Source organism: Mauremys reevesii, linkage group 1 (genome assembly GCF_016161935.1).
Source record: "Mauremys reevesii isolate NIE-2019 linkage group 1, ASM1616193v1, whole genome shotgun sequence".
Taxonomy (NCBI): domain Eukaryota; kingdom Metazoa; phylum Chordata; order Testudines; family Geoemydidae; genus Mauremys; species Mauremys reevesii.
This window is the reverse complement of record NC_052623.1, coordinates 5048810-5070203: the sequence shown is the minus strand read 5'-3', so window position 1 is coordinate 5070203 and position 21394 is coordinate 5048810. Positions and strand designations below refer to the sequence as shown.

At 46.5% G+C, this 21394-nt stretch overlaps 2 protein-coding genes across 2 annotated transcripts; both read left to right on the top strand.

Moving 5' to 3' along the window:
- Positions 1–962: 962 nt before the first annotated feature.
- Positions 963–1901, top strand: LOC120395931 (olfactory receptor 52R1-like). Its single transcript, XM_039520753.1, has one exon. The coding sequence runs from the start codon at positions 963–965 to the stop codon at positions 1899–1901; it is 939 nt and encodes a 312-aa protein (XP_039376687.1).
- Positions 1902–15095: 13194 nt separating this feature from the next.
- LOC120384933 (olfactory receptor 52R1-like) lies at positions 15096–16043 on the top strand. The gene has a single exon (XM_039504037.1). The coding sequence runs from the start codon at positions 15096–15098 to the stop codon at positions 16041–16043; it is 948 nt and encodes a 315-aa protein (XP_039359971.1).
- Positions 16044–21394: the final 5351 nt, after the last annotated feature.

The following is a 21394-nucleotide window of genomic DNA, read 5'->3' as shown; positions in this document are numbered from 1 at the left end:
AATATCTAATCAACTCTTCTGAAAGAACTCCCTACTTTCCATCCTGTTTTTTGGTCTACATTTTTCCTCCTAATCAGTTTTGCTGATAATTTGCCTCAGCTTTGGGGAATTATCCCATTTGAAGTAATATGTGTCTATAGATACTAAGGCTTGGGAACTCTTCTCTGTTTGTCCATTTGAATGTCATCAGTTCGTTCTTCATTTTACTCTCCACTATCATATGCCCCCTTCTTTGTCTCTTCTCTAAACTAAAACATCCCAGACTTTTCAATCTGTCTGCATATGGCAACCCTTTCAGAGAGACTTGGCAAATTATGCTTCATCCCATTCCTTAGGCATTCAAATGTTGCCTTTGTTTTGCCCACTGCTGAGAATAAGCATTTGTTTCCATGGAGCTGCTATCAATGACAGCCATGTCTTTTCCCAGAGGTATGTTCTAGCTGGAAGATTTTCCCCTGGCACATGTCCTGGCAACGGTTTGTTTGTTTTTCCCCAGTGTAAGATTTTGAGCAATCAGGTGAATGTAGATCTCCCTACAGCATGGACTAGTTAGCCTGGCTTTCATCACATTAAAAACAATGATGGATAACTAATGTTCACACTCATGTTTCAGGCTGGTGCTTATTAAGGTTTCTCAGACCATGACATGTAGGAATTATTGATGCAAGGAGCCCCATTAAGATAAGGAATTGGCATTAATAGGGTCTGTTGTTCATAATTAATTTCTCTCAATAATGAAAATGTCATTTTTCAGTATGTGAAGAGTGGCCAAACGGCTTCACCCATGAGAGCAGCCTCCAATAGCATATGTAGTGTCTTATATTAGTTTTGTCTCTCTATCCAGGCAACTGTACTGCGACCATCACCCTAGAGCCTTGGCATGTACAGGAAGTCAGGGGAACGTACAGTGCATGCAGGAGACCCCATTCTGCCTCACAGTTGGACACCTTCTACCTTACTGCATGTCAGATTCCAACAAAACCCACTTCTCCAACCCCTCCACCTTCATCCTGCTGGGTGTTCCTGGCCTTGAGGCAGCCCACGTCTGGATCTCCATCCCCTTCTGCACCATGTACGCCATAGCCATCTTGGGGAACTTCACCATCCTGTTCACCGTGAAGACAGACCTGAGTCTCCATGGGCCCATGTACTATTTCCTCTGCATGCTGGCCATCACCGACCTGGTTGTATCTACGTCCATTGTGCCCAAAATGCTGGCAATATACTGGTTTAATTCCAGGGAGATCAATTTTAGTTCCTGCCTCATTCAGCTGTACTTCATTCACTGCTTCTCAGTGATGGAGTCTGGGATCTTCGTGGCTATGGCTTTGGATCGCTATGTAGCCATTTGCCACCCCTTGAGACATTCCACCATCCTGACAAACCCCATGGTGACCAAGATCGGCCTGGCCATGATGCTGCGCAGCGGTTTGCTTGCATTACCATTTCCATTACTGGTAAGGCAGTGGCCGTATTGCAGAACCAACATCATCCCTCTGTCATACTGTGCACACATAGCTGTGGTGAAGCTGGCCTGCGCTGATACCCGTATCAGTAGTTACTACGGGCTCTTTCTGGTATTTTGTGTGATTGGTCTGGATGTACTTTTTATAGCCCTCTCCTACACCCAGATCCTCAGGGCCATCTTCAGCCTCCCTACAGAAGACGCCCGGCTCAAGACTTTTGGGACCTGCATCTCTCACCTTTGTTCTATCTTAGCCTTTTACATCCCAAATCTCTTCTTCTCCCTAATGTACCGGTTTGGGCAGAATGTGCCCCTGCATTTCCACGTTCTCATTGCCAACATTTACCTCTTGATGCCTCCTGTGCTAAATCCCATCATCTACGGGGTGAGGACCAAACAAATTCGGGACAGGCTGCACCGGCTCTTTACTCATTAAGGGACCTAAAATTTTTCTCCTGGTGCTCTGGCTCTCAGACCTCTGTGCAGAGCTGGTTGGTGAGATGCTACTAGACAATCAGAGAGACATTAAATCCTTTTCTGACCTTACTATGCTGTGTTGGTGTGGCAAATTAGGCAACTAATCTATGCACAATTCATAGAGTTGCCACTTTTCTAATTGTTGGTAAATGCTCCACCTCTTCATTTGTGGCCCCATCCCTGTTGCTTGCAAGGGAGCCATTTTAGATTTTCTTAGGAATGATATTTTTTTCCATTTTTACAGGCCTCACCACATATTGCTAAAACCACTGAATCATTGCTTCAGTAGGAAATCATTCATAAGCGTATTTCAATATGCAACTCTCCAATCTGCCCAGTACAAAAACCAAATGGGGCATGTCGTCTTACTATTTACTATTGAAAGTTGAATCAAGTGACATGTGTCTAAGGGAAGCCAATGTTGCCCAGCTTTCACAGTAGAAAGCGGTCAGTTTCCATTTCAAGTCTGACCCCAAGGGCTACATAATAGTTCAGCCATTTTCCATGGGCAAATGAAATGAATTTTGTCAAGGTTTTCTAAACCATCTCTTCTATTTCAATATGGAGATGACGTTTGTTTAGCAACAGAAGCTCAAGAGAAACACCTGGAACGTCGAAATGAACTTTTTTCAAATCATGAAGGACTCAGGATTAAAGTGTAACCCAACAAAGGTACAACTAGTGGTCTCAGAAGTTTCCTTCATGTTTCACATTGTCTCAAGGAGGTTGATCAGCTGCACAACTAAAGTTGGATTCAATTCGGGAACTACCCATGCCCACTAACATAACTGCTTTACATTCTTTCTTAGGTTTAGCAAGATACCATTAAGACTTTATCTCTAACGTTGCTCACATTGCAGGTCCACTCTATAATCTCTTGAAAAAAGAAGTTGCTTGAATTTGGAGAAACAAGCAGCAAACGGAGGGAAATGATCGATTTGGTACATGACATGTACAGTGAGGTTTTGGCAAACCAGTAAAGTGCCTGAAACCACTATTGCCTATTGCTAAAAGCAGCCAAGTCGGCAGGCTGTAAAGTGGCCATGCAGCAGCCTCAGCTTGACCAAGGCAGGAGGGGAGGGGGTTTTGGGTGCCACAGAAAGGGCAGCTCGACCCCACATACTTCCTGATAAGAATTGTGTTGAAGTTGCTGATACATTTTAGAAGAGAAGGATGTGCCCACAGGAAAAAAAAGCACCTGGTTAATCAATAATCAGAAGGAACCTCTTGCTTGACCATTGAAACTGCTTGCTTAACAAGTTTTCTTTAAGGGACATGTCATTGTATTACTAATCTATAATTAAGGGGGGAAAGTTTGAGGTAGTTGGACTGGGATCTCCTCTCTATGCATCTTGTGTTCCCCACCGGCAGATGGGCTGCGTTGTGCCACTCGAGAGCCACACTCAGCTTTGGCAATTATTGAGGGTGGGGTGTATTTTACTAACCTGTTGCAGACGTGTGTAAGTGCTCGAGTAAAAGTAAAGTTTAGCTTTAAGTGAAAGCGCTCTTGTGTTGTCCTGTCTGTGCCAGCCATCTATCGGCCGGACGGCCATGTCTCCCCTGATTTATTTCCTGACACCACCTCACATGGAGTACAAGTTATCAAGAGGTCTGGGTTAAAAGAACCATGGGTAACAGAACTACCATCAGGAGATGGAAAAAAACCATGCAGCATGTCACCCCGATAGGTTGGTGGCCATGCATGAAGGGAAACATATTCCCGTACTGTGCAAGTCGTTTGGTTTATGCACAGAATAATCCTACACCCACAAAAACAAATGCTCCTTTAAGATGCCAAATATCAAGGTCCATGGCAGGTTCTGCAAATTGATTTTTGGGACCTTTACCAAAAACTCAAAGGGGAAACCAATACCTTCTGGTTATCATTAATCCATGCTCTTAATGGGTGGAAGCATTTCTTTAAAATTAAATACACTCTAGCTACAGCAATGTGAGTACAGACCACACCCTTTGTTTTTAGGACACTTTTAATCAATCAGGTTCTTAAAAGAAGAACTTTATTGTAAAGAAAAAAGTAAAAGAATCACATCTGCAAAATGAGGATGGAAGGTAACCTTACAGGGTAATAAATAAATTTAAAACACAGAGGATTCCCCTCTGGACTCAACTTCCCAATTACAAAAACAGGACTAAAACTACCTTTGTAGCGGGGCCGGCTCTAGGCACCAGCAAAACAAGCAGGTGCTTGGGGCAGCACATTTCCAGGGGGTGGCATTTGGGCCATCCTTTTTTTTTTTTTTAAAACTGACTTCCTCCCTTCTCCCAACCCTGCAGAAGCAGAGCCAGGGAGCAGCTGGGGATCGTGAATGGGAGCTGAGAACCCATGGGACTCTGGGAGCTGTAGTTCCTTGCCTGGCTCCCTGACTATAGCGCCAGCCCTGGAGCAGGGAAATAACTACATTTCCCAGCAATCCCTTGGTAGCTATCAACAGGAAAGGGAGGGGTAGGGAGTGAGGTAGCTGAGCCATGCTGTGAGTCGAAAGGGGTGGCACTGTGAATGGGGAACAAGTGTGCCCAAGGAGTAGGAGGCTTTGGCCCAGATATCCCCTTTGGAAGACTTCCCCAGACTGGATTAGGGATACTGGTGTGACCTCACCTTGCAGCCCCCAAAGAAGGAATTGGGTGGACTAAATGGACAGTGCTCCTCTCTAGCTGAAGCCTAGCAAGGGAGGTATGTGGATCCCACTAGAATTTAAATTGAAAAGTAAGGGACGGGAGGCTCTGCTAGAGGACCTGGGCAGCTTTAGATACAGTACCAGGCATGTAGGAGGATTTCCACTTCTGAGCCATGGAAGCAGAAATTGACTTTTCCTTTCCAGATTTAGCTAATATTCAGAAAGGGAATCTAGCCCCTGCCTTCCAGATTTGAACACCTCAAAATTCAGGAGTGTTCAAGCTCAATTTGGGCAGCTGTTACTTCATTTCTCCCAAATCAAATACGCTGATCCACTGTAACTTGCTGTAGAAAAAGTAGGATTAGAAATGAATAAGCAAGAAATACTTCCCAGTGGTTTTTAGGACTGGAATTGCTATTTTCACCAGCCATTGCCTTTTTTTTTAAGTTTTATTTGTTTAAAAGGAAGACAGTGATACTGCATTGGCAAATTCCCCATAGAAAGAAAGAGTGGAACAAAAGAATAACAAAGGCACCTCAACTTTTCCTCCTTTATGGAGGACAGTCTTACAATATGCATCCAGATATCCTCCAATAATCACACAAGCTAAAAATTGTTCCTCTTTACTGCCGTTCTGTAACCATATGGGAACCAGTCCTGCCTGTGTTCTGTGCACATCCAAAATTCCTGCTGAATGACCCGCCCTGGGAGCAAGTTACCAGTGACCCAGGGCTGGGACAGCAGGAGGGTGCAGGTTGCGGGGGAGAGCCCAGGGCTGGGGCAGCAGGGGGGAGTGCCGGTGGTGGGAGGGAACTTGTGGGGGGAAAGGAGGGAGCCCAGCACTAGGACGGCAGGGGTTGCTGGCTGGGGGAGCCCAGGGCCAGGGTGGGGGGCAACGAAAATTTTTTTTGCTTGAGGCGGCAAAAATGTGGAACCGACCTGCTTTGTAGCATAGAAAATTCACAAGCCAAAGAAAAAAATAACCTAACATCTTTCCTTGCCTTACTTACAATTTCTGTAATTTTAGATGGATCAGTCCAGGTATGTTTTTAGAAGATGTTGTATCTGCTTGGTCTCGCCCTCTGTCTTGGGAGGGAACAAACAATGAGCGCCACAAACAACTCCCACCCCTCCGCCACAGATTTGAAACTATCTTCTTCCTCATTGGTCCTTCTGGGTGATTAGAGTAGTGGGGAAGAAGAAAGCGAGTGGCAGTCAGTAGCTGTTTTTGAAGGTTTCTTTTGTTGAAGAATTGCCACTTTTAATTCTACTACAGCGACACACTACACGATAAAAACACTAACCCAGGAACCAAACCCTGCAACAAAACCCAGTGCCAACTCTGTCCACATATCTACTTCACCCCTTAGAGGTAAAGCGATTCAGCACAGCTGGCAAGGAGGGCAGGGCAGGCTGAGTAACACATTCCAGGGCCAAACTGGAGCTGGAAAACTAGCAACAACAACAACAAATTACTAGATGCCAAGGCAGAAGTCGGGGAAATTGAAATGGGCAGCAAGAGGAAAGTGGCAAACGGCTGGAAGGAGGCTACTTGTCAGAGCAAAGGGAGGCTACCAGCCAAATATAGCAGGGAAGGGAGGGCAAGTCCACGGCGAGGGGGAGAGGCACATGCGCCAACGTGCTATTGTTTTTCTGCAGTCCATGCTTGCCGGTGCAATAGTCCCAGCTGGTAGAAGGGGCAAAGCAAAGAGCTGGGGCGAGGGGGCGAAGAGAAGATCCCGATCGTAAGTAGGGGTCGTGGAGGTGGTGGTGAGGGAGACATGGGCTAGGGGGAGCACTGCACACTGCTCCCACTTACTCCTTACAACAACAGGAGCAAAGATATAAAGTCACTCAGTCCAGGAAGAGTCCCCTCTACAATGTCCCGCAGCAGCCCTCCTCTTTGTCCTCCTCGACGACATGAGCCACGTGGGTCTCCTGCAGGGAAATCACAGAGTACTACCCCCCATAGGAAGGAGAGCACCTTACACCTGTGGAGAACCACCCTACAGCCCAGGGTGTTCAAGGTAGCAAAGATGGTCGGTTGCATAGTGAGGGCCGGTGAGGATCCTCACAGGCCTCACAACAATGTGTGACCGACCCCAAAAGCCAGCAGGGAATCACAGAAGTTGCTGGCCCACCGGTAGGCCATGATGTCTTGCCTCTCGGTCCCCCTCCCCTCCTTCAAAATATCCCCCTCAGCTCGGAGGACTTTCCTACAGGAAACGGCGCAGTTCCTCCTTCAGCGCAGTGGGGGAGAGCTGGGCCCCTGTGAGAATCCCGCGGCCCATGGAGATGGGCAAATGGGGGAAAGTGCTGTGCCTAGTGCTGGTGCTGCACAACCCATCTCCATTTCGAGCTGGGCAGGGGGCTATGGAGGGAAGGGAGCAGTCCCTAAAGGGTCAGAGATGGGAGACATGAAAACAACCCATTGAGGGTCGTCTGGGGACAGGGGAAATGAAATAACCCTGGCGGCGGCGGAGGCAGAGGCAGTATGGGGGATGGAGAGGAAGGAGGTGGCAAGCAATGCATTGGGGGTGGGAACAGGGCCAGGGACAGGAATGCACTTACTTGCAGGAGCAGGAGCAGAAATGGGATCAGGATCCCCGGCAGCTGCACCACTGGGATGTGGCACCTCTGGACCTGGTTCAGGAGTCGAGGGGACGGGAACGGGAAGGAGGGCCTCACCAATGCTTGGCCTGGGCACCACAACAAACAGCACCCATAGCCATGATGTCAGGCATGGTGGCATCTGTAATAGGGCTCTCAATTGGGAAGAGAGGTCATCACTCTGCCTCGGGAGGGAGTGCACCCGAGACCCCAGGGCCCGGCTGCTCACCACTGGCTGTTGCCACCAGGGGCTCGGCAGCCAGGAATGAGGTGCCATCTGCGGCCAGGCAGGAGGATGATTCCAAGGGTGCCCCAAGTTTGAGATGGGGGGCAGCATCCTGGGCAAGGGGGAAAAAGGAGGAGAACGAGGCAGGGACACCAAGTCACTGCCCAGACTGAGGCCTGCTGGCAAGGGGTCATCCTCCCCCTAGGTGATTGGGGTCAGACCCAGGTCCTTGTTCTCCTCAAAGAGGGAGCTGAAAACTCCCCCCTCCCACTGCTCCAGAGTCCTGCCCGCCAGCTACCGAGGCAGCAATCACCTCAGTGTCGATACAGAGCTCAGATGACAGGAGGGCTGGGGGGACTCTATCTTAGGCATCCTCAGGAAGGGACTCCGTCATGGGCTTGGTACCACCCCCCTCTGCTGCCATGGCATCGTTGGGTGGCTCCATATGATGGACTCCAGGAAAGGCCACCAGGGTCGCCGACAATGGTAGGGCCGGCATTGTACCGGTTCTCGGAAACACTATTTCACTAGGAGGGTGGTGAAGCACTGGAATGGGTTACCTAGGGAGATGGTGGAATCTCCATCCTTAAGAGGTTTTTAAGGCTCGGCTTGACAAAGCCCTGGTTGGGATGATTTCACTGGGAATTGGTCCCGCTTTGAGCAGGGGGTTGGACTAGATGACCTCCTGAGGTCCCTTCCAATCCTGAGATTCTATGATTCTATGATCGGCAGACTGGGTAATAGTTACACAGGTGAAACTTTTGATCAGGACATGATGGTACCACCCTGGGGTCCAATCTGGAGAGATGGGGGGAGCTGGCTGGAGCCTCTGTATTGTTGGATCCTGAGTGGTTAGTGAAAGCACTCCTGTAACTACACATGGGTGTGTCTTTGTCTGTGAATGGCTGTGAAAGTCCAAGATCTGAGATGACTGCATCTTCTCACAGTCTCACAGTGTGAGAAGGGGACCAGACTGATATACCACAGGGTTTGGAGGTACCCCAGTTCCAGGTTGTACCTCAGGAAATTCCATCACACCCGCCCAACAAACGGACTCTGCTACACCGTGAGTCCATTTTCCTCTTGTCATGCATTCAGTTACTGATGGAGAGACCACGGCTATGGGAGGGAAATCAGGACTGATGCATTATCTGTCATTCTCTGTGTGACCTTTGCCAACTCATATCTCCCTGTGTCTCAGTTTACTTATCTGTAAAATGGGGATATATTCATAGTGACTTTTCTCTGGAAGGAATTTTAAAGATCCTTTAATAAAAGGTGCTGCTGGATATGATTATAGTCACAGATGAGAATTAAAGATCTGTGATCCATTAGCAATATCCTCATGTACCTGGAAAAGAAGGATAATGTCTCCCCTCTGATATCTTTCTCCAGATCTGTCTGTCTACTATCTACCCATCCATCCTGGCCATTTACTTGGTATCAGACTCCATGGAGACCTAGGCATTATCCCTGGTTTTCATACCAATCAACTATATTTTTTAAATATACACAAATACACAGAGCAGCCAATTCCTCTCTGACTCAGCACAGAGCCCAAGAATTCGCATCTCCCTTTGGGAAGGTCCCTTAATTACTGTTTACTCCGAAAGCTGGAGAAAGAGCACAGAAGCGCAGACATAGAAAAAGAAAGATTGGCTGGAGTGCCTCCGGTGTCCAGCCTGTTTTCATTCAGATGTCACTTCTCCCCAAGAGGCTGAGTGAACCGCAGTGGGATTGCACAGAGCTATAATATAAACAGTTCACACCTCTGTGTCGGCTTTCTGCGTGGATGCCGCTGTAGTTGCTGTGGTAAGAGAGGTGCGGAACATGGCTACGTGAGGGGGATTCCCAGGGAAGACGCTTCCATCTCAGTATTCACAGGTACCCATCTCTTCCTGAGGAGCTCACCTGTTTGAGAAATCCCAATGCAGCATGGGTGTGATGGGACAGAGATTAGATCTGTGATCCTTTCCGCTCTGCAAAGCCATTAAACACCCCAGCTCTCTGGCCAAAGGTGATGAGTTTGATCCAGTATCACTGTCCAAAGTGTCCCACTCTGCTGCATCTCCCCTGCGCCCCCACCCACCCTAGCTGATGACCTCCAGCCCCAAGGTGGCTGTATTGTAGTGGCACAGGGCATCCTTCAGGATGAAAGGTGATAGTAGATGTACAATGCAAGGCCAAATTCTGAGGCCATGGCCAACACTTTGCTCAAGCCCCACTGAGGCAAAACTCCCCTTGGAGTAAGAAGTGAGTAAAGACCTAAGGAGACAGCTGTGACTTAATGCACAGACACTGTCACCCCCCCTCCTCTTGCATTTCAGGGTGCGGGCTGTTAACGGGTGTGGGGAGCCTTATTTTAATCTGCTGGACTGATCAGAAAGAGTCAAATGAAAAAGTGTCCCATTCAATTACATCGTGTAATTGCAGACAGCTAAAAGGAGACACATTTTTAAAGTGCTCACATACCAATGCTAAAAGTCTAAATAATAAAATGGGTGAACCTGAGTAAAATAAATAAAATAAAATGAGTGCCTCCTATTAAATGAGGATGTTGATATAAGAGGCATCACAGAAACTTGGTGGAATGAGGATAATCAATGAGACACAGTAATACCAGAGTAAAAATATATCGAAAGACAAAACAAGTCATGCTGGACTGCATAGTAATAATAACCATAATATAATTAAATTTAATGTCCCTGTACCAGGGAAAGCACCCAATACTGTAGCATTTAATTTCACGCAGATGAAATATACAAAAATTAGGAGGTTAGTTAAACAGAAATTAAAGGGTACAGTGCTAAAAGTGAAAGGTATGCAAGGTACAGAGAAACTTTTTTACAGATACCATAATAAAGGCTCAACTTAAATGTATACCCCAAATTAAAAAAAATAAAAAATGCTATCCTGGCTAAACAAAAAGGTAAAGGAAGCAGGGAGAGGCTAAGGGACATCGTTCAAATAGTTTATTCCTAGTGAATAAAACAGAAAGGAGCAGAAACTCTGGCAAATGAAGTGTAAAAATATAACTAGGAAGGGGAAAAAAAACTCAAGAACAGCTAGTCAAAAGCTCATAAAAGTAATAGAAGTACATTAGAAGCTGGAAGCTGCTAAGCAACCAGTGAGGATACTGGACGATTGAGGCTCTAAAAGAGCACTCAAGGATTATAAGGTCATTGTGGAGAAACTAAATGAATTCTTTGCATCTGTCTTCATGACCGAGGATGTGAGGGAGATTCCCAAACCTGAGCCATTCTTTTTAAGTGACAAATCTGAGGAACTGTCCCAGACTGAAGTGTCATTATAGGAGGTTTTGGAACAAACTGATACATTAAACAGTAATAAGTCCCCAGGACCAGATGGTATCACCCAAGAATTCTGAAGGAACCCAAATGTGAAATTGCAGAACTACTAATTATAGTCTGTAACATATCAATTCAATCAGCTTCTGTACCAGATGACTCGAAGATAACTAATCTAATAATGTGATGACAATTTTTAAGAAGGGCTCCAGAGGTGATCCCGGCAATTACAGGCCAGGAAGCCTGATTTCAGTATCAGGCAAATTAGTTGAAACTATAGTAAAGAACAATATTGTCAGACATATAGATGAACACGGTTTGTTGTGGAAAAGTCAACATTGTTTTTGTAAAGATAAATCACTCCACACCAATCTACTAGAATTCTTTGAGGGGGTTAATAAGCATGTGTACAAGGGGGATCCAGTGCGCATAATGTATTTAGACTTTCAGAAAACCATTGACTGGGTACCTTACAAATGGCTCTTAAGCAAGGTCCGCTGCCACGGGATAAGAGGGAAGACGCTCTCATGGACTGGTAACCAGTTAAAAGGAAACAAAAAGTAGGTAAAAATGGTCAGTTTTCAGAATAAAGGTAAATAGTGCTGTGTACTTCATCATTTTCCATCCTCTGGTTCTTACTAGGACTTAGATAATCTCCATTAATAGATCCTACCCCTAGGGATGTATTTATCCAAACCACATGCTCTTCTGTATCCGTTGGCTTTCCTCCAGCCTTTAATTTGAAAATTGCTCTATAACGTTTTTAATTTTAAGTGTCAGCAATCTGGTTCCATTTTGGTTCAGGTGGAGCGCATCCTTCCTGTATAGGCTCCCCCTTTCCCAAAAGTTTCCCCATGTGTGAATCCTATTCAGTTAAACTCTGTGATCCAATAAAGTTTGGGGCAAGAAGTTCCACAGGCCAAATACGGATTCTATTAACTGTTTTCTTTCCTCAGTGTTATATGTGCAGACTTTCAATGTAATTGAATGTTCCCTTGTTCATGATATTAGATACAATAAATCTAATTGCTTGATCTGGTTTCTTTTTTGATTGATTCATAAGGTTCAAGGTCAGAAGGGACCATTAAATCATCCAGTCTGTCCTTCTGTACAACACAGGCTATTAAATTTCACCCAGTTACCCCTGTATTCATCTCCATGACTTCTGTTTGACTATGTCCTGCTCCTCAGTAGGATTTTACATTGTAGAATCATAGAGCCATAGGATGAGAAGGAACCAAAAGGGTCATCTAGTGTAACCGCCTGCCATGATGCAAGTTTCATCATGACTAAACCATCCCAGACAGATGAATTTCCCTTCTCCTTTAGAAAACCTCCAGTGAAAGAACTTCCACAGCCTCCAGAGGGTCTGTTCAATTGTTCTCCTATTCTTACAGTTAGGAAGTTTTTTCCTGATATTTCACCAAAATCTGCTGTTCTGTAGTTTGAACACATTGCCTCTTTTCCTGCCCTCTGCAGCAAGATAGGACAAATGTCCTCTAGTGTTTTATGGCAGCCTTCCAACTATCTGAAGACTCCTATTATGTCCCCCCCTTAAATTCATCTTTTTCAAACTAAACATGCCTGGTTCCTTCAGCCGTTGCTCATATGGCTTGTATTTCCTCCCTGTGATCGTCTTTGTCACTCGCCTCTGGATCCTCTCCATGTAATCTACATCCTTTCTATACAGCAGTGACCAAAATTGGACTCACCATTCTAACTAAGGCCTAAGCAGAGCTGAACAGAGCGGTACTATATCCTACTGTGACTTGCAAGCTATGCCTCCGCTAATACAATCTAACGTTGCATTTGCCTTTTTTTGAAGCAGCAGAAAAAATCCACACCTCTGCGAGATGTAGTTATATCAACCTAACCCTGGTGTAGACACCATGAGGTAAACAAAAGAATTCTTCCGTCAACTTAGCTCTCACTTCTCAGGGAAGTGGATTACATACACTGATGGGAGAACCCCAGCTGTTAGTGTTAGACTCTACACTGAATCGCTATGGCAGTGCAACTGTAGCATTCTAAGTGTAGGGAATCCCTCAAGCAGATCTTCTAGAAAAGGGACCAGTCTGGATCTGCAGACATGGGGAGTTGGAGAATCCATCATTTCCTATTGCAGTTTGTTCCAATGGCTAACTCCCCAGCTTCCAGCATTTGGTTCTTGCTCTGCCTTTATCTGCTAGATTACAGAGCCCATTAGTAGTATTTAAGAATACTGAATAAATGAACTTCTTTAAGAGTTTCTCTGTCCAGCATTTTCTCCAACCTGCAATAGTTTTGTGGCCCTTTTCTGCATCCTCTCCAATTTTTCAACATCCCTTTTGAAATATGACTGGACACAGTCAATTTCACTAATGCCACATGCAGAGATAAAATCCTACCCCTCTATCCAACTCACCACTCCCCTGTTTATGCATCCGATGATCACATCAGCCCTTTTGGCTGCATCATCGTACTGGGAGCTCACAATGAGTTGGTTGCTCACAATGACCCCTAAATCCTTCCCCGGGTCCCTGCGTTCCAAAATATGGTGCCCTAGCCTGTAAGTCAGGCCTGCATGTCCTATCCTGAGAGGATCAGTTTGCATATGACTGTATTAAAACATTTTCTTTGCATGAGTTCAATTCAACAATACAGTGTGCCTGCTCTGGCCTCCTCATTGTAACCATTCTGCCAATCTTTGGGTTGTCCACAGATTTTATCTGCAGTGGTTTTCTATTTTCTTCCAGACCATTGATGAAAATATTGAATAGCATTGGGCCTAAAACTGATCCCTGCAGAACCCCACTAGAAACGCTGTCTTCCCCCCCACCCTCCGCCTTTGCTGACAATAGCCAATTGACAACAGCTTTCTAAAATCTGTCAGTTAGGCAGCTTTAAGTCCATTTCACATGTGTTCTACTGATATTATACTGTGCTATTTTTGTATCAGGATGTTTTCCCCTACTAAATCAAATGCCTCAGAGAAATCAAAGTCTATTGCATTTGCATCATTCCTTTGATCAACCAAACATGTACTCTCATTAAAGAATGAAATCCTACTGTTTCTTTCCAAACGCAGAACAGCAATCTTTTTGAACACATCTTCTTTTTCTGCAAGATTAACAAGTTTACTTTCTCTCTCCAGGAATCAGCCTAAATCTTTTCTAGGAGTTCTTTAGTTTTTAATATACTTTAAAACCTCCTTTTTGTAATCCTTACCACATCAAGCATAGATTTTTCCCTGAAGTCTTTAACATCCCTTATCAATTATCAATTTTTGTATTGCTTGCTATCTGTTTTCTTTTTTTCCCCATATGTTCTACTTTAATCTCCCCTCTCATTTGCTGCCTTCATTTTGGCATTGAACCAGGGTTTGTCCAAAGTTCTCTATTTTCTTGACAGTGGAATTGTGACTTTCTGAATATCTAATGAACTCTTCTGAAAGAACTCCCAATTTTCATTCCCATTGTTTCTGTTTAAATTTTTCCTCACAATCAGTTTTGTTGATAATTTGCTACAGCCTTGGGGAATTAGCCCATTTGAAGTAATAAGGGTCTATAGATATTACTGGTTGGGAACTGCTCTGTGTTTGTCCATTTAAATGTCCTCAGTTCTTTCTTCATTTTGCTCTCCTCTAACATATGCCCCCTGCTTTGTCTCTTCTCTAAACTAAACTACCCCAGACTTTTCAATTTGTCTGCATATGCCAACCCTTTTAGATCGACTGAGTAACCAGAACTGAGCACAAAGCCAGAGCTGGTTATTCTTCATCCCATTCCTTAGGCATTTGAACGTTGTCTTTGTTTTGGCCAATGTTGCAAACGAGCAGGTGTTTCCATGGAGCTGCTATTAGTGATGCCCAGGCCTTTTCCCTGAGGTATGTTCTAGTTGGAATGTTTTCCCCTGGCACATGTCTTGGCAACGGTTTCATTTTTTCCCAATATCAGATTTTGAGCAACAGATGAATGCAGAACTCCCTTCAGCCTGGACTCCCTAGTCTGGATTTCATCGCATCAGTATCCACACTCACATTTCCTGCTGATGCCTATTAAGGATTCTCAGACCATGGCATGCAGAAATTATTGATACAAGGAGCCCCATACAATAAGGAATTGGCATTAATAGGGTCAGTTATTCATAATTCATTTCTCTGAATTAATGAAAATGTCATTTTTCAGTCTGTGAAGAGTGACCAATCTGCTTCAACCATGAGAACAGCCTCCAGTAGTGCATGTAATGTTTTATATTAACATTATCTCTCCACCCAGGCATTTGCACTGCGATCTTCAACACAGAACCGGGGCATATAAAGGAAGAAAGGAAACATACGGTACATGAAGAAGACACCGTTCTGCCTGAGATTTGGACACCTTCTCCCCTACCCCATGTCAGATTCCAACACAACCGACTTCACCAACCCCTCCACCTTCATCCTGCTGGGCATTCCTGGCCTGGAGAGGGCCCATGTCTGGATCTCCATCCCCTTCTGCACCATGTACACCATAGCCATCTTGGGGAACTTCACCATCCTGTTCACCGTGAAGACAGACCTGAGTCTCCATGGGCCCATGTACTATTTCCTTTGCATGCTGGCCATCACTGACCTGGTCGTATCTACATCCATCCTGCCGAAAATGCTGGCAATATACTGGTTCAATTCCAGAGAGATCGATTTCAGTGCCTGCCTCACCCAGATGTACTTCATTCACTGCTTCTCAGTGATGGAGTCTGGGATCTTCGTGGCCATGGCTTTGGATCGCTATGTGGCCATCTGTGATCCCCTGAGACATTCCACCATCCTGACAAACTCTGTGGTGGCCAAGATTGGCCTGGCCGTGATGCTGCGCAGCAGTTTGCTTGCATTGCCCTTTCCTTTCCTGGCAAGTCAATGGCCATATTGCAGAACCAACATCATCCCTCAGCAGTATTGCATACACATGGCCATGGTGAAGTTGGCCTGCACCGACACCCGTGCCAGTAGTTATTATGGGCTTTTTGTGGTATTCTGTGTGATTGGTCTGGATGTGTTTTTTATCGCTGTGTCCTATACCCAGATCCTCAGGGCCATCTTCAGCCTCTCTACAAAGGACGCCCGGCTCAAGACTTTTGGGACCTGCAGCTCCCACCTCTGTGCCATCTTAGCCTTCTACATCCCATGTCTCTTCTCCGCCCTCACGCACCGGTTTGGCCACAATGTGCCCCTGCATTTCCACGTTCTTATTGCGAATGTGTACCTCCTGATGCCCCCCATGCTAAACCCCATCATCTATGGAGTGAGGACCAAACAGATCCGGGACAGGCTGCTCCGGCTCTTTACTCATAAAGGGACGTAAAGTTTTCTCCTGGTGCTCTGGCTCTCAGACTGAGCTCCATGCAGGGCTGCCTGGTGACATGGTGCCTGGCCCCCTTCCCGCAATCACTGACTGGGTAGTCATAGTGATATTGTATCTTTTCCTGGCCTTGCTGTGCTGTGTCAGTGTGACAAACTGGGAAACTGGTCTGTGTACAAGTTACGCCCTACGTCGCCTATTTCCTCAAAGCTCTGCTCCCTGCACCACCGATTCCCCCAATGCCCCACCTCCTTTTCCATCTCTTCCATCACGTCCCCACCTCTCTTCTGACTCTTCCCCCAAAGCCCCACCCCTGTGCTTGTTCCACTTCTCCCCACCCACAGCCACTTGCTGGATCATCTCCACCTCAATCCCTTGCCAGCAGGACTTCCTCTGCTGTGGGGCTGGGACGGGAGCTGCTGCAGCCTGACGAAGAGCCTGCGGTGTTTGCTGTGAGGACACAGTGCTTTGGCTGACAGGCCAGTCAGGAGCAGAGCGGGAAGCCAGGAAGTCGTATAAAAGCAGCTGAGGGTTGGGAGCAGGATTTTGTGGCAGGCAGGAGAGACTGTGCACCGTACAGCTTGTGGGCCCTAAAGCTCAGCTCAAAGTCTTGAGGGCAGAGACCATCGTGTGGCTTATTTCCTTAGCTTTCCGCTCCCTTTTGTTCCCCCCGACTGGGGGCCTGTAGCAGGCAGGGCCCTGCAATGGGGATGGGCTGGGAGCCCTTTGCCCTGAGCCAGGCCTCGGGGGCAGGGCAAGGGATCAGCTTTGGCGCTAGGAGGACAGCAGCTGAGAGAGGTGGAAGGAACAGCCCCTGTGTTAGCTGGGAAGGCAGGGTGCTGGGCAGAGGCCGGGGTGGCTGCGGTATCTCAGCAGGAGTGAGATAAACAGCACAGCTTCTGTTAGGCAGGTATTTACACACGTACACGCCACCTTCTTCAGAACTACAGGGCCCCCCTTGCCCTGGGGCTGAAGCTGAGTCTAACGTACGCTCTGCGTGACACTTCTCGTCACTACATGTAGAAGCTCTTTAGCTAGGCTGCCAGGCAGTGTTATCCTCGTGTCATAGATGGACTGAGCCATGCAGAGGTAAAGTGATTCATCCAGGGCCACCCAAGATGTCAGTGGCAGAGTGGTGAATAGGAACTGGCAATCCTGGTCCCACCCGCCTCCAGCACCACTGCTCTGGCCATGAACTGGCATTGCTGCCCTGGGTTGTGTTAGACACTCTGAGGCTATTTGTGTGTTGTGATCACTGGAGTTGCTGTCCTTCTTAAACAGGAGGAATTTATTAAAGAAACAGCTAAAACATACACCCACAAAAACAGGTTTCCACACAGCTCAGTCTTCAGACTTGTCTTGCTAGTTTACCAGGGACCACAGACTGCCTGGAACTCTTTGCAGAAGTTAAGTAATTTACCCAAGATGTCACAATAATGGGCCAACTTCTCAGTCCCTGTACCTCAGTTTAGCCATCTATCTATTATGAAGTACAGTAATTCATTGAGGTTAACTGATATTTAAGGCATTTGGAGATCCTCTTTGTAAAATGAACTGTTGATGTACAGAGTCTTTTTATTATTAGTGCAGATATTATTACCTCTTGGTATGTCCCACATGTGTATTATATGATGTCATTATTTTGTTGATGCTGTTCTAGATTCTTATCAATCAACAAATATGGAATTAAAAAAAGCCCCTAAACTCACAAAATTATTTTATTATAATATGAATCAGACTCAAAACTTTGACTGCAAAATAGAAATCAGTCGTCAAACTCCCTTTTCTTGTTGTAACAAGTGTAAACATCTGTCTCACCACACTGGTTAACTAGAAGCCAAAAATGCCATCTCCTATGGCATCCAGCCATTGGCTCATGTCCCAGTCAGTGAAGTCTAATTTCACCACATATAAAGTGGTTCTAATCTCAAGAGATTAGAAATTTAGCTGGTCTATATATAACTCAGATTTTACCCAATAATCCCACTGTTGCCAATCGTTAGCAATTAAATACTAAAGGGTTAATAATAAAAGAAAAAAATAAGAGTTATAAACGACTAACAGATTATATACATGCAAGTTTGTCAGTGTTCAGAGATCAGGATCACAGCAGTGATGGAATAAACTGGTAGCTTGCAAAAGTCTCTCTGGAAATAACCCAAACATGTTGGGTGTCATCAGTCCTTGTTCAGAGATTCCTTGTTGGAGATCCAGAGCAGAGAAATGAAGACAAGATGGAGATGCCTCAGGGGTCCTTTTTTATCACCTGCCCTGTGCATGGAATGTTACAGTCCCAAACAAAGCACACAGTCTCTGTGGAAAGTTACTGGCCCAAGCTGGAGTCCAGGGTGACATGAGCACATCACATGTCCTTACATGCATTGCTGACAAACAGGGGCAGCCATTTCCATAGTCTTGTTGAGACGTGTTTCTTCTATGGCCCATTGAGAGAGCTACATGTCCTCAAGGGGAGGGGTAGCTCAGTGGTTTGAGCATTGGCCTTTTAAGCCCAGGGTTGTGAGTTCAATCCTTCAAGGGGCCACTTAAGAATCTGGAGCAAAATCAGTACTTGGTCCTGCTAGTGAAGGCAGGGGCTGGATTCAATGACCTTTCAGGGTCCCTTCCAGTTCTATGGGATAGGTATATATTTATTTTACTTATAACTGTCTGACATTAACATACATTCTATCTGAGGGGTGTTATTCATAAATAAAACAATTGTATAAGTGTCCCAGTCCCAGGTCAATATTCATAACGTCAGACACAAAGATGATACATGCATATACATGGGATAATCATACTTAGCAAATCAGTGCTTTTCCCATTGACAGTCTGCTTTTCTGAAGTCCAGGGTCCGTATTCTGCCACTCTCCTTTCTTCCTTGTGTCAGGATCCTGAACTCGACCATCTCAGGGTCACTGTCTCCCAGGTTCCCACCCACTTTTGCTTTCCCTACTAATTCTTCCTGGTTTGTGAGCAGCAGGTCAAGAAGAGCTTTTCCCCTAGTTGGTTCCTCCAGCACTTGCACCAGGAAATTGTCCCCTACACTTTCCAAAAACTTCCTGGATTGTCTGTGCACCACTGTATTGCTCTCCCAGCAGATATCGGGGTGATTGAAGTCTCCCATGAGAACCAGGGCCTGCGATCTAGCAACTTCTGTTAGTTGCTGGAAGAAAGCCTCGTCCACCTCATCCCCCTGGTCTGGTGGTCTATAGCAGACTCCCACCACGACATCACCCTTGTTGCTCACACTTCTAAACTTAATCCAGAGACTCTCTGGTTTTTCTGCAGTTTCATACTGGAGCTCTGAGCAGTCGTATTGCTCTCTTACATACAATGCAACTCCACCACCTTTTCTGCCCTGCCTGTCCTTCCTGAACAGTTTATATCCATCCATGTGAACTGCCCTGACATTCCAGCAACTGCTCGGTGCGATGTACTGCTGTGGATGTGCTGCTCAAAGGTCTCCTGTGTAACCTCTCTATGCGGATGGGAGAGAGCTCTCCTGCTGTCATGCTTAAACCACCCTCAATGAGCGCCTCCTGCTGACACAGCGCTGTCCACACTGGTGATTTTGTCAGTTAGGGGTGAGTTTTTCACATCCCTGACCGACAAAACTTTTCCCAACAAAAGTGTTAGTGCAGACAAAGCCTCAGTTGCAGGCGAGTAAAGACGTCCATAGCCTTAAGTCCTGCACTGTTTAAGAAGACTCCAATTTTCTGCTGGTCTCCTTTCTCTCCAAATCCATTGGCCTGCATAGAAATATCTCAAAACTTTGCCTGAATCTGTTCCCGGGGCCTGCTGCATTGCCCGAGAGTTTCAACTCCTTGGGGGTTTCCAGTTGTTCCATCTCCAGGGTGGCTCCTTTGTTCCTTCCCCACAGCCCTGTTACCTCTGCCCTCACCTCTGATCTCCCTTCTGGTAACAGCGGTTGTCCTGGGAATTTATAAGGAGGCTCAGTCTGCACTCGAAGAAGGGAGGCATGATTAGAACTAAATCAGAGTTACCTAAAAGCTAATGGAGAGCCCTGCGCTCCCAGCTGCGTGTCCGGTGATGCCACCACTCAATGGCCGGTTCTCGCTAGCCCCAGTCTAGTTCCCTGAACACGTGATCTGCTCTTAATGGCCCAGGAGTCACTTCCAACAGCCAGGGCCGGGCTGTGCATTTCCGCTGTCTCACGCCCACCCAGCAGCCTGTGGAACCACCCGTTCTGAGTGCTGCTCCTCCCCCATCTCCCGCCTGCCCCCTCTCTGGTGTGTTACACACAGTAGCTGGGTCTTGTCTGAATTTGATTTCTAAGCTCCTTGAGGCAGGGGCTGTTTCTCCTTCAGTGTTTGGAAAGGGCCCAGCACGAGGGGCCCTGAACTGGAGCGAGGCCTCTGGAGGTTTCCCCAACACAAATAATGATCATAAATAATCCACATAATAATGCAGCCAAATCAGGGCCTGGCCCCCACATACACCCTTTGCCTTTAGCTACTGAGGAAGTTCAAGCCATGCTGGGTGGCTAGAGAGTGTTAGTAACCTGACTGCAGGTGGACATGGTGACCCTGCTATGCTCAGACAGGAGAATTCATTCAGTCTCATTCCAGTGCTCAAAAACCCAGGTGCTCCGCACTGGAGATGCTCCGCACCCAGATGAGCCAGAGGAGCAGGCAGAGAGTTCAGCTGTGGGAATCCAAGCGCCCTCCAGCCGGGGCAGTGCTGGAAAGTCTGACTCAGCCTGGAACATTCGATTTCAATTCCACCTTTGAGAGACTGGGAGGAAATGAACCAAGAGGGAGAGAACAAATCCAATGCAAACACTAATCCAGTCTCTACCCTGCCTACATAGCCCCCTTTATTCCAGGGCAGCTTTGGGGGAATGGCGAGGCCTCTGTCCCCACGTCAAGACCGCAGCTGCACCCTATTCACAGGAACATTCAGTGGCTGTTGGCTTTACTGAGCTTGTTCCCCTGAAGCGACCCCAGTGACTGTGATGCATTGGCAGGTTTCTGGGTGGGAGCGGAAGTGGAGTCCTGGAGTTCACACCTCACAGGAGTGGGGAGCTCACAAACTGCAGCTAGTTCTACAGATTTACCTTGAGAGGATGGTGAAGGCTCAGGCTCCCTCTGCATCCCACCCAACAAACAGTTGCTGCCAGAGTGGGAGTCCATTTCCCTCTTGGCATGACGGAGAGACTGTGGAAGTCAGGACTCCTGGGTTCTGTCATCCTGCCACACATTCTCTGTGTGACCCTGGCCAATTCATGTCTCCCTCTGCCTCAGTTTACCAATTTGTATAATGGGGATATGTTCATAGTGACTTTCCTTTATAGGCGTTTTCAAGATCTTTCAATGAAAGGTGCTGCACAG